The sequence below is a fragment of the Lepidochelys olivacea genome (assembly GCF_965140295.1).
Source record: "Lepidochelys olivacea isolate rLepOli2 genome assembly, chromosome: 12".
NCBI classification, from domain to species: Eukaryota; Metazoa; Chordata; order Testudines; family Cheloniidae; genus Lepidochelys; species Lepidochelys olivacea.
The window spans coordinates 43,432,003-43,444,262 of record NC_140422.1 but is presented as its reverse complement, the minus strand read 5'-3'; the positions used below and the strand labels follow the sequence as shown (position 1 = coordinate 43,444,262).

General features: G+C 49.9%; 1 protein-coding gene across 3 annotated transcripts; it reads right to left on the bottom strand.

The window, feature by feature from the left end:
* TMEM231 (transmembrane protein 231) lies at positions 1-12,233 on the bottom strand. Of its 3 annotated transcripts, none has more exons than XM_084644704.1 (7): positions 12,097-12,233; positions 9,280-9,449; positions 6,145-6,273; positions 1,930-2,073; positions 1,582-1,663; positions 1,332-1,437; positions 1-906 (listed from the first exon to the last, which is right to left on the bottom strand). In XM_084644704.1, exons 2-7 carry the CDS (start codon positions 9,421-9,423, stop codon positions 735-737), a joined length of 777 nt encoding a protein of 258 aa, XP_084500830.1. In that variant the 5' UTR covers positions 9,424-9,449; positions 12,097-12,233; the 3' UTR covers positions 1-734. The 3 variants fall into 3 exon arrangements, with proteins under 3 accessions (XP_084500830.1, XP_084500828.1, XP_084500829.1); XM_084644702.1 differs by lacking the exon at positions 12,097-12,233 and adding an exon at positions 11,816-12,090; XM_084644703.1 differs by lacking the exon at positions 12,097-12,233 and adding an exon at positions 11,203-11,429.
* Positions 12,234-12,260: the final 27 nt, after the last annotated feature.

Here is a 12,260-nt window from a genome sequence, read left to right as displayed (position 1 = left end):
TTGCATTTTCAAAATATTTCACATTTAATAAAACCTAATTTATATCATGTTAACATTCTGTCCTCAAAACAAAGAAGCAACACAGAAAGCAACAGGACTGTTGCCTGTTATGATTTTGGAACATGGACATTAACATACCAGGCCAATGAAAGCATATATTGAACCACAACATCTTGGGAAGTGTGCCTTTGCCTCTTCCCCATTCTTTTAAAATCTCCCCCCTCCCATTCCTACTCCTCAACACAGTTAATGGCTTGATAGAACTTGAGTTTTCAGAACTGATTGGTGGTGCCTTTATATACAAAACTAAGACAGTACAAGTAGTTTACATAGTTACTGTTACCATGTGGCTTTCAATTATTATATTGTGTATTTTAGACAAATTAAAAGCATATCTGATCAGCCAAAGGTGGTATAGATTTCAGCAGAACAGGTGCCTTGTTGGTTTCAATGGGTTTTGAAATGCAGTCATATTGCAAAAGATAACATTCTTCTTGAACTGTCCAAAATGTGAGAGCACACACTAATCACAAAGCAGTGCTCTCTCACAGCAATGTGATATCTACAAAATAAAAATGTCCAGACACGTTAGACTGTTGTAGCATTAACAGAACATGATCCAGAATGTAATTTACAAAGTTCCCCATCTTCAGAAATATGAGAATTCTAAAGAGAACGAAAATTAAGTAGACTCTCTTATCCTGAGTCTCTTTAAAGTCATTTCAGGCATTTGCTCAGGACTGGTGCTGTTTATAAGAGGAAACTGGCAACACTGGTATTGTGGTCAGCACCTGATTCTGGAACACAAAGATTTTTATCCTGTCAAACACCCAAAGAAAGATAAGCAGGATACTAACATACTGGATCCAGGCAAATTTGATCATTTCCCAGAACCCTGGCTGATATGTGGTAGGAGTCAAGGAGCGTTACATAAGAAGCATCTGAAACGTCTATTACACCAGCTAAACTTGAGAACTTAAAATTAAATCCAGCACAACTGAATAGATGTATGTATGTACATCTGGAGAAGGAAGAGGTTAGAAATAAATCCAGAAAAAAAAATTGGACTAAAGGAATTGAACATTCTTTTCATAACCATTGGAAGATGGAGCCATAACAGAGCTAGATCAGGTTTCTAAAACTGCATTAATGTTCCGAGTACAAGTTGCTGCACCTTAGGATCTACATATTTGTCAAGAAAAGTTTAGGAACATTTCCACTCCTTTGATATTACATACAGATGAAGTGAGACAGACACTGTATTTTAAGTGCAGAACATTGTTAAAATACCTTGTTACCTCAATGGAGTTCACATAACTGCTAAAGGATATAAAATAACCTCCACTGGGTAATGGATAGTGGCATTAATCACAAATGGCGCATTTGCTGCTCTTCCTACCAGCCAAACAGGGTTGGGATCAGAAAGCACTGTTGTTACTGCAATGAAAAAAGAATGAAGGCTCTTAAGGGGCCTTTCAAACTGATACCCAAAACAAATCCCCTGAGAACAGCCACCAAACATTGTTATATGTCATCACAGATAAACTGTCCTGGGGCTGGTATCCATTAGTTCAGACTTACCATTTCTATCTTGATATGCTGCAATGATGTTAGTGACATCGTAGTCACTTGCAAAAGGGCTGGTGCCATTGATCACAGATACCTGTTACACAAGATGATACTTTAATGCCAATATAAAACCTTCATGCCCCACTCTCCAGAAAGTTGCTTTTATCAAATTTGTTGCACAAAGAGGTTCTGTCTGTAAAGATAAATAATCCCAGTCCTGTGTCTGAATGGCTTTGCAGCCACAGGACCTTCTCCCACCCTCCAGCTCAGCAAACACCTTAGTTTAGAAATTCTGGGTAGGGGTAATTCTGGTCATTACTGATGCAGAAAGGGTAATGAGAAGAAAAAGGTTCTCCTCACATTGTATCTGACGTCTACTCCACAATGGCTAAGTGACTGCCTCTGGTGCAATTTCAGGTCTCCGTTCACATAAAGCTGGGACCCTGGAATAGGGGAAGACGATTGGATAAAAGCCATGCTCTGCATCACAAACGTTGACATCCTCTGAAACAGTGAACAGAAGATACAACTGAATACAGGAAAACTCTCCAAAAATCTTCTACCTTTATAAGTCTACAGAATTTCTGTATGGGTTTTATTTTACATCTTCTTGGCTCTTAAATTTTAGTGTCAGATAATTTTAGACATAGAATCATAGAATATCAGGGCTGGAAGGGACCTCAGGAGGTCATCTAGTCCAACCTCCTGCTCAAAGCAGGACCAATCCCCAATTAAATCATCCCATCCAGGGCTTTGTCAAGCCTGACCTTAAAAACTTCTAAGAAAGGAGATTCTACCACCTCCCTAGGTAACGCATTCCAGTGTTTCACCACCCTCCTAGTGAAAATTTTTCCTAATATCCAACCTAAACCTCCCCCACTGCAACTTGAGACCATTACTCCTTGTCCTGTCCTCTTCTACCACTGAGAATAGTCTAGAACCATCCTCTCTGGAACCACCTCTCAGGTAGTTGAAAGCAGCTATCAAATCCCCCCTCATTCTTCTCTTCTGCAGACTAAACAATCCCAGTTCCCTCAGCCTCTCCTCATAAGTCATGTGTTCCAGACCCCTAATCATTTTTGTTGCCCTTCGCTGGACTCTCTCCAATTTATCCACATCCTTCTTGTAGTGTGGGGCCCAAAACTGGACACAGTACTCCAGATGAGGCCTCACCAACGTCAACTAGAGGGGAACGATCACGTCCCTCGATCTGCTCGCTATGCCCCTACTTACACATGAGGCTTCAGAGATTCCAAGGTCAGAAGGGACCACTGTGATCATCTTTTAGTCTGACCTCCTGTATAAACACAGTTCATAGAACTTCCCCCCAAATAGTTTCTACAGCAGAGGTGGGCAAACTACGGCCCGCAAGCTACATCCGGTCCATGGGACCATCCTGCCCAGCCCCTGAGCTCCCGGCCAGGGAGGCTAGCCAGCCCCTGGCTCCTACCCTGCTGTACCCCCTCCCCTGCAGCCACGCCGCCGCACGGCTTGTGCCTGCCCACCACCCAGGCTTTCCAATAAGCCTGTCCTGCTGCTCTGAGCGGCCTGGTAAGGGGGCAGGGGGAGCGGGGGGTTGGATAAGGGGCAGGAGGTCCTGGGGGGCAGTCAGGGGACAGTTGGATGGGGTGGAGGTGTGGGGGGCAGTCAGGAGACAGGGAGCGGGGTTGGATATGGGGTGGGGTCCCGGGAGCGGGGGGTACAGGGAGAAGGGGGGGTTGGATAGGGGGTGGGGTCCTGGGGGGGCAGTTAGGGACAGGGTCCCAGGAGGAGGCGGTCAGGGGACGGGGCGGGGGGGGGTTGGATGGGTGGGGAGTCCCGGAGGGCCTGTCAGGGGGCAGGGGTGTGGATAGGGAACAGGAGGGGTTGGATAGGGGATGGGGTCTGGGGGGTAGTTAGGGGCAGGGGGTCCCAGGAGGGGGTAGCAAGGGGACAAGGAGTGGGGGGGCAGAGGTTGGATGGGTCGGAGGTTCTGAGGCGGGCAGTCAGGGGGTGGGAAGTGGGAGGGGGCGGGGGCCAGCCTTCCCTACCCAGCCCTCCATACCGTTTCGCAACCCTGATGTGGCCCTCGGGCCAAAAAGTTTGCCCACCCCTGTTCTACAGCATATCTTTTAGAAAAAACATCCAATCGTGATTTAAAAATGGTCAGGGATGGAGAATTTACCATGACCCTCGGTAAATTGGTCCAATGGTTAATTACCCTCACTATTAAAAAATTACACATTATTTCCAGTCTGAATTTGTCTAGCTTCACCTTTCAGCCACTGGATTGCGTTGTACCTTCCTCTGCTAGACTGAAGAACCCATTATTAAATATTTGTTCTCCGGATAGATACTTATAGACTGTAATTAAGTCATCCCTTAACCTTCTCTTTGTTAAACTAAATAGATTGAACTCTTTGAATCTATCACTATATGGTACGTGTTCTAATTCTTTAATCATTGTGGTTCTTCTTTGAACCCTCTCCAACTTAACATCCTTCCTGAATTGTGGGCACAAGAACTGGCCGCTGCATTCCAGCAGTCATATCAGTGCCAAATACAGAGGTACAATAATCTCTACTTCTACTCGAGATTCCTCTCTTTATGTACTGCAGGATCACAGTAGCTCTTTTAGCTACAGTGTCACACTTGGAGCTTATTTTCAGCTTATTATCCACCATGACCTCCAAATCATTTACATAGTCACAATTCCCAAGATAGAGTCCCCCATCCTATAAGTATGGCCTTCACTCTTTGTTCCTAGATGAATACATTTATATTTAGCCATATTAAAACATATATTGTTTGCTTGCACCCAGTTTACCAAGCAATCCAGATTGCTCTGAATTAAGTGACCTGTCCCCTTTATTATTTACTGCTCCCTCAATTTTTGTGTCATCTGAAAACTTTATCAGTGATGATTTTATGTTTTCTTTAAGGTCACTGATAAAAAAATATTAAATAGCGTGGAGCCAAGAACCAATCCCAAACCCACTCAATGACAATTCCCTGTTTACAATTACATTTTGAATCCTATCAGTTAGCCAGATTTTAATCCATTTACTGTGTGCCATGGTTCATTTTATATCATTTTAGTTTTTTAATCAAAATGTCATGCAGTACAAACTCAAATGCCTTTCAGAAAACTACACAAATGTATTTTTTTGGTTATTAGAAGTTAACTACTTTAACTGCTACTCAAACTAGTTTATAGAAGCCCCATAGAATTCTACATGTCACATTAGGGAATCCAACATTTTATAGCTGATGAAAAAGACAAAAATTTGGCCATCTGACTTAGTGGAAACCCAATGATTAAGCAAATGTAAATTCAGCTGAGATAAATACTTTAAAAATTCTCATCACAGGATATGCTTGCTGAGAAGCAGGAATTCTTGCCCAAAGGGTGAACGGAAGTAGATGGCTCCTTGGCCCTTTTTGGCGATTCCTACATTAATTTATTATAAGGGCAAAGCATGAAGAATTTCAGAACCTTCCACATATTAATAATTGCCACAAAAAAACCCAACCTTTGTTAACATACATTTAAGGTTGACTGGTAGTGCACCTATACTTAAACATCTAAAAACAAGGAAATATAAAGTTATGGTAAAGGACTCCCAGACCACGGTTAAGCTTAAGTCTTCTTCTCTGCAGCTGGCAATAAACACCAGGACAAAACAAAATCTGACCTATCCCTAACAAAATCTGCCATTTCCTGTGTCATCTTGTGTCCAACACAATGCTTTACAATTATTCCTCATCTTAACACCTACTGAAACCTCACTGTGGCAGGTGTAGCTGGCACCTGATCTAAGGATTAGTTGCAGCAAGTTGCCAAAGCTTGTGCTCCCATTTCAGGAGAGGTGCATGTGCAGGAACAGGTGCAACTAGGGTGACCAGATAGCAAATGTGAAAAATCAGGACAGTGGGTGGGAGGGCAATAGGTGCCTATACAAGGAAAAGTCCAAATATCGGGACTGTCCCTATAAAATCGGGACATCTGGTCACCCTAGGTGCAACTAAAGAAACGAGAGATCCTTTTTTTCTGGACTGTGATATGCAGGAGGTTCAAGCAGATCACAATAGACACTTGGGCTCTAAAATCTAAGAACATATGAAAGTGTTGTAGGAATATCTGCTAAAATGGCTGCCACCATTACCCCTAGAGGCTGACATTTCACTGGGTACAGCAAGAAGATAAGGGAATATAAGTATGCAGCATCCTTTTCTCACAAACTCTTGCATATTCTCAGTGCCCACTAGAACACCACAGCTGCACTGGCATTCACACAGTGACATGCACTCTGTCTTCTGCACTTTATAACTGCCTTGGAGAGTTCTAGCAGTCTGGTTACATATGCACCATAAAGCTCAGTCAGGAGTAACCAAAGGTGATGTCCCTTTGGTTGGAAAGTAGGGAGAAAAATCAAACATTGATTTAGTTAGTCCTGACATACAGCAGACTTAATAAAAATGTAAATAATGATCTTTTTTATTATCTATTACATTACTGCTACAGGAATGTTGCACTCAGCACTCAAAAATCATTGTGACAGAGTCACCTACATTAACAGAATCTGAGCTACTCACATGTAATTGGTAGGAGAAAGTCAGAATGAGCTGGACCGCAAGTACTTGCTCTGTAGATTGTAAAGGAAGCTCTAATTTAAAATGTAATTGGTCCATTTTGCCATCATGATTCTTGTCTTCTTCTCTAGTCTATAAGACACAAGAACTTTATCAGAAATGCATGGCTTGGTAATGGTCTCTTATTACAGGCAGATATCTGGAAGTTAATTACAGCATACAGACACTAAAAAAAGAATCTCAAGATGAACAGACTACATGTGCGGGGGGAGAAAGGATACATCCTTATAATGCTACATTGAAAACATCCATTTTGCCTTGGACTCACAGCAAGCAGACTAGAGAAATGACAGGACTCTATCAATGTTCGGTTCCGTATCAAGCGGAGTGCCCCAGGGGTCAGTCCTGGGGCCGTTTTTGTTCAACATCTTCATTAATGATCTGGATGATGGGATGAATTACACCCTCAGCAAGTTCACGGATGACATTAAGCTGGGGGGAGAGGTAGATATGCTGGAGCGTAGAGATAGGGTCCGGAGTAACCTAGACAAATTGGAGGATTGGGCCAAAAGAAATCTGATGAGGTTCAACAAGGACAAGTGCAGAATCCTGAACTTAGGATGGAAGAATCCCATGCACTGCTACAGGCTGGGGACTGACTGGCTTAGCAGCAGTTCTGCAGAAAAGGACTTGAGGATTACAGTGGACAAGAAGCTGGATGAGAGTCAACAGTGTGCCCTTGTTGCCAAGAAGACTAATGGCATATTGGGCTGTATTAGTAGGAGCATTGCCAGTGGATCGAGGGAAGTGATTATTCCCCTCTATTCAGCACTGGTGAGGCTACATTTGGAATACTGCATCCAGTTTTGGGCCCCCTACTACAGAAAGGATGTGAACAAATTGGAGAGAGTCCAGCGGAGGGCAATGAAAATGATTAGGGGACTGGGGTGCATGACTTATGGGGAGAGGCTAAGGGAACTGGGCTTATTTAGTCCGCAGAAGAGTGAGGGGGAATTTAAGAGCAGCCTTCAACTACCTGAAAGGGGGTTCCAAAGAGGATGGAGCTAGTCCAGGGGTGGGCAAACTTTTTGGCCCAAGGGCCACATCTGGGTGGGGAAATTGCATGCAGGACCATGAATGTAGGGCTGGGGCAGGGGTGCAGGAGGGAGTGCGGCATGTGGGAGGGGATCCGTGTGCAGGAAGGGGCTCAGAACAAGGGGTTGGGGTGGAAGAGCGGTGTGGAGTGCAGGAGGGGACTCAGGGCAGGGGGTTGAGAGTGCAGCAGGGGTGTGGCAGGGGGTTGGGGTGCAAGAGGGGTGCAGCAGGGGCTCAGGGCAGGAGGGTTGCGGGGTGCAGCAGGGGGTTTGGGTGCAGGCAGGGTATGGCAGGGGTTTGGGATGCAGGAGGGGTTTGGGGTGCAGGCACAGGGGTGGCAGTGTCGTGCAGCTTCCTGCCTGCCCTGGCCCTGCACCGCTCCCGGAAGTGGCCGGCACCATGTTCCCCGTTCCCTGGGGCTCACGGCACAACAGGGATGGCAATCCCACAGGCCGTAGTTTGCCCACCCCTGAGCTAGGCTGTTCTCAGTGGTGGCAGATGACAGAACAAGGAGCAATGGTCTTAAGCTGCAGTGCGGGAGGTCTAGGTTGGATATTAGGAAAATCTATTTCACTAGGAGTGTGGTGAAGCACTGGAATGGGTTCCCTAGGGAGGTGGTGGAATCTCCATCCTTAGAGGTTTTTAAGGCGCGGCTTGACAAAGCCCTGGCTGGGATGATTTAGCTGGGATTGGTCCTGCTTTGAACAGGGGGCTGGATTAGATGACGTCCTGAGGTCTCTTCCAACCCTAAACTTCTATGTTCTCACAAGGCTGTCAGGTAGAACAGTTTGCCACTGAAATCAGAACAAGGCACTTGGGAACTATACCAAGAGGTTAGAAGCTGAAAGCACTATCAAATAGCCAACCAAAAGACACTCTACACCAGGGGTGGGCAAACTTTTTGGCCTGAGGGCCACATCGGGGTTGCGAAACAGTATGGAGGGCCGGGTAGGGAAGGCTGTGCCTCCACAAACAGCCTGGCCCCCGCCCCCTATCGCCCCCCCCACTTCCCGCCCCCTGACTGCCCTCCCCCAGAACCCCCAACCCATCCAACACCCCCTGTTCCTTGTCCCCTGACCGCCCCCTCCTGGGATCCCCTGCCCCTAACCATCCCCAGAACCCCACACCCTATCCAACCCCCCCGCTCCCTGTCCCCTGACTGCCCTGACCCCTATCAACGCCTACGCCCCATGACAGACCCCATGGGACCCTCGACCCATCCAACCCCCCCACTCCTTGTCCCCTGACCGCCCCCTCCCAGGACCCCTGTCCCTAACTGCCCCTGCACCAGGACCCCACCCCCTATCCAACCCCTCGTTCCCCACCCCCATACAACCCCCCCCACTCCCTGTCTCCTGACTACCCCCCCAAACCTCCATCCCATCCAACCGCCCCCTGTCGCCTGACTGCCCCCCAGGACCTCCTGCCCCTTATCCAACCCCCCGCTCCCTTACCAGGCCGCTCAGAGTGGCAGGACAGGCTTATTGGAAAGCCTGGGAGGTGGGCGGGCGAAGCCAGGCAGCGGAGTGGCTGCAGGGGAAGGGGGACAGCAGGGGAGGATCCAGAGGCTGGCTAGCCTCCCTGGCCGGGAACTCAGGGAACAGGCAGGACGGTCGCAGGCCGTATTTTGCCCACCTCTGCTCTACACACAATCCTTTGTGACATTTCTTTTCTTAGATCTTTTCCAGTGTCTATTTTCTCTTTATCCAATGCATCTATTTGTTCAGTATTCTCCATTCTTTCTCTCTCTAATGTTTTTCTAATTATACCTTACCAGCTTATTTTACCTCTGCACCTCCTTCCCTCATATCTTACTCTTTCATTCTCTGCCATACCATATATACCCTCACGGTCTGCACAACCCCCCCACTCCCCCAAGCCCATAAGGGCCTTTTACTTGGTGTCAGCCACTTCCCTCATCACTGGAGGCTTCTCAAGCTGTGTGTGGGGCAACTGGCACGAACCCCAAACACAGATAATTAAGACAACAGGGCATCCCAATTAGTACCCACCTACCACCCCACCCCATTGTAGGTAACCTACTGAGATGAGTGGAACTCGCAGTTGGTCTTCCTGGAGGCGGTTGAAGGCTGGAAATGTGCTCCAAGCCAGGAAGTTGCCTGGGTCAGCTCCAGTCATAGCCACCAGCAACACCTCATACTGAAACTGTACTGTGGGCTGCTCCATGTAGGTACTTTGTTTCAGCCAAAGTCCTGCAAGTAGAGAGACAATAGAAGAATCAGTGCTGGGAATGAGGTTGAAGGAGGAGTGAAACTTGGGAGGGTCAGGCCTCTCCCTGGTGTTGTTGCTGTCCTTCCACTGTTTCACTCACGCAGTTAAAGTTTGCCCTGAGCTGGGGGATCAGACAGGGGTCTGAGCCCAGTGGAGTCATGGGCACCAGGTTTGTATAATTTTTGGTGGTGCCCAGAATGGGTCCAAGAAGAGCTGTCCTGTCCATAGGATGGACCAGGACAACTGCCCCGGGCCCTGCGCTTTGGGGGGATGTGGGATTCAGGGCAGCATAGGAGGTTAGCAGAGGGCCTGGTGCACAGAGGACAAGCGACCTGGTCCCAGTCTGCTCCGCCCCGCCCCACCAGTTCCCAGCGTTGCTCGGGGGAGGAGGCGAAAGAGAAAAGAGGTGGAGCGGAGGCAGGGGCTTGGGGGAAGGGATGGAATGGGGACAGGGAGGGGGAGGAGCAGGGATGGGAAGAGGCGAGGCGGGGCAGAGTAGGGTGGGCTGGGTTGCTCGCTGCTGCCAGTGCCAGCCCTCGGCTAACGCCCCAGGCCGCCCCGGACCCTGCGTCCTCCTGAAGAGTGGGGCCCCCCAAAGCGCAGGGCCCGGGGCAGTTACCTCAGTCCATCATACGGATGGAATGGCTCTGAAAATATAAGCCCAAACATTGGTGGAGCCAGGCCCACCTTCCTGAATCCATATTATGTGCTGCCTGTGAGTGGAGTCTGTTCCCAGGCAGATTCATCCAGTGGAATTAAAAGAAAGCCTGTGAGAAATCAAGGCCATAATCCAACCTGACAGCGCTGTTCTGGCACCAGGCCACCCCAAGTGGCATCATTACCTCAGAGGCTCTGTGGGACATCACCATCTCCTGGGAGACTGATGGCAGGCAGGCAAGGCATGGGGGTCCAGGGTGGAGGAAGGTGCTGCTTGGAGGGCTGGGTGATGGTATAGTCCCTAAGGGAGCACTGGAGGGACTGATGGCCAGCAAGGTGGGGTCTTTGGGGCCCCACAGCCACAGGTGTCCTTGCCACGCTGTGGCTCTGACACTCCTCAGTAAGTAGGGTAGCACCCAGGACAGGACCTCCAGGGTCAGGGAGTGTCAGGTTGCGGGTGGATGGTTGGGTGCCTTAGTTTCCAAGAAAAACAACGAGGAGTCCGGTGGCATCTTAAAGAGTAACATTTATTTGGGCATAAGCTTTCATGGGTAAAACACCCACTTCTTCAGATTCATGGAGTGAAAATTACAGATACAAGCATACAGATACTGATGCCTGTATCTGTAATTTTCACTCCATGCATCTGACGAAGCGGGTATTCATCCATGAAAGCTTATGCTCCAATACGTCTGTTAGTCTATAAGATGCCACAGGACCCTTCACCGCTTTTACAGATCCAAACTGACACGGCTACCCCTCTGATACCTGAAGAAGTGGGTTTTTCACCCACGAAAGCTTATGCCCAAATAAATCTGTTAGTCTTTAAGGTGCCACCGGATTCCTCGTTGTTTCTGTTGATACAGACTAACAGGCTATCCCGATACTTAGTTCCCAAGGAATGTCCTCACTGGGCTCCAGCCCGGCAGGAGCCTAGGTCCCAGCAAGCCGGGAGGGGGCGTCTCCCCAGAGGGTAAACCGGGGGCAGCAGGGCCTGGAGGCCGGGCGAGGGTGGGTGCCAGGCTTCGGCACCGGACGTGGGCTGGGCCCAGGCTGTCCCCCGGTCGCGGAGCTCACCCTGGCTCCGATACGCCACCAGCAGCGGCGGCAGGTAGGTGAGTGCCCACAGCAGCAGCAGCCCCAGCGCCGCCGTGGAGCAGAGTCCGGCGCGGTAGCGGACGCCGGGCCCGGGGTGGGAGAAGAGCTCCAGCTGAACCATGGCGGGCAGGCCTCGGGCACACGCTTAGCTCGGTGGCTTGGGGTCCGCCAAAGGCCAGACTCCGTTACCAGGGCAACTGTTATAGACTGAGATTGACAAGAAATCAAACCAATCAGAGCGCCCGACTCCAACCGGGTGGGAGGAGTACGACCTTATCCAATGACAATGCACCCCTGGGCTCAACAGCGAATCAGAGGCAAAGCCTGGACTGAGCCAGGGTGCAGGCTCCGCCTCTACTTTTCCGGGCGTCGGTTGTCAAATTCGGCCCGCGCGCCCCCGTCCCCTTCCCGCAGTGCCCAGGATCCGCCGCCGTGCGGGAGAGGAGGCGGCTGCAGGCTTGAGTCCTCTCCCGCCCCGACTGGGGCTCACGGTGACGGGCGCCTCACGGTTCAGTTCAAAGGGCCCGTTCCGGGACGAGCCGAAACAGGGGCGGCAGGGCGGGGCTACGGGCCGTGCCATCGCTGCCCGCACCTGACCCCGTGGCAGGGGGCTCCTCATGATCCCTGCTGACGCGAGGGAATCGCTCCCCTTCCTGTTTCTGACACAGAAAGCGCCTCGCTCCAGCTCCCCTCTCTCGCGCTGGCTGCCACAGTTGCTTCTCGCTGGGCGTGCACGGGGCTTTCCGCCTCCCGACGGCACAGTGCCGCGAGTGGCTGTCCCCGCGGGCCAGGGCCAGGAGCAGCCTGCGGTGTTTTGTTACTCCAGCCATACCGAAAGGGTGGGGGACACCGCGCCTGGCCCTAGACACGAACCTCAAACCCGGCGCAAAGCATTTAACTCGCCGTGACCTCTCGAGTCACGTGACTGCCCGGGGCCGGCGCTCGACGGGCGGCAGGTAGCGCTTTGCACGCGGCACGTGACCCCAGTGTAAGGTCCCCGGATGTCAGAGCTCTGCCCATCCCGGTTGCTCGGTCAC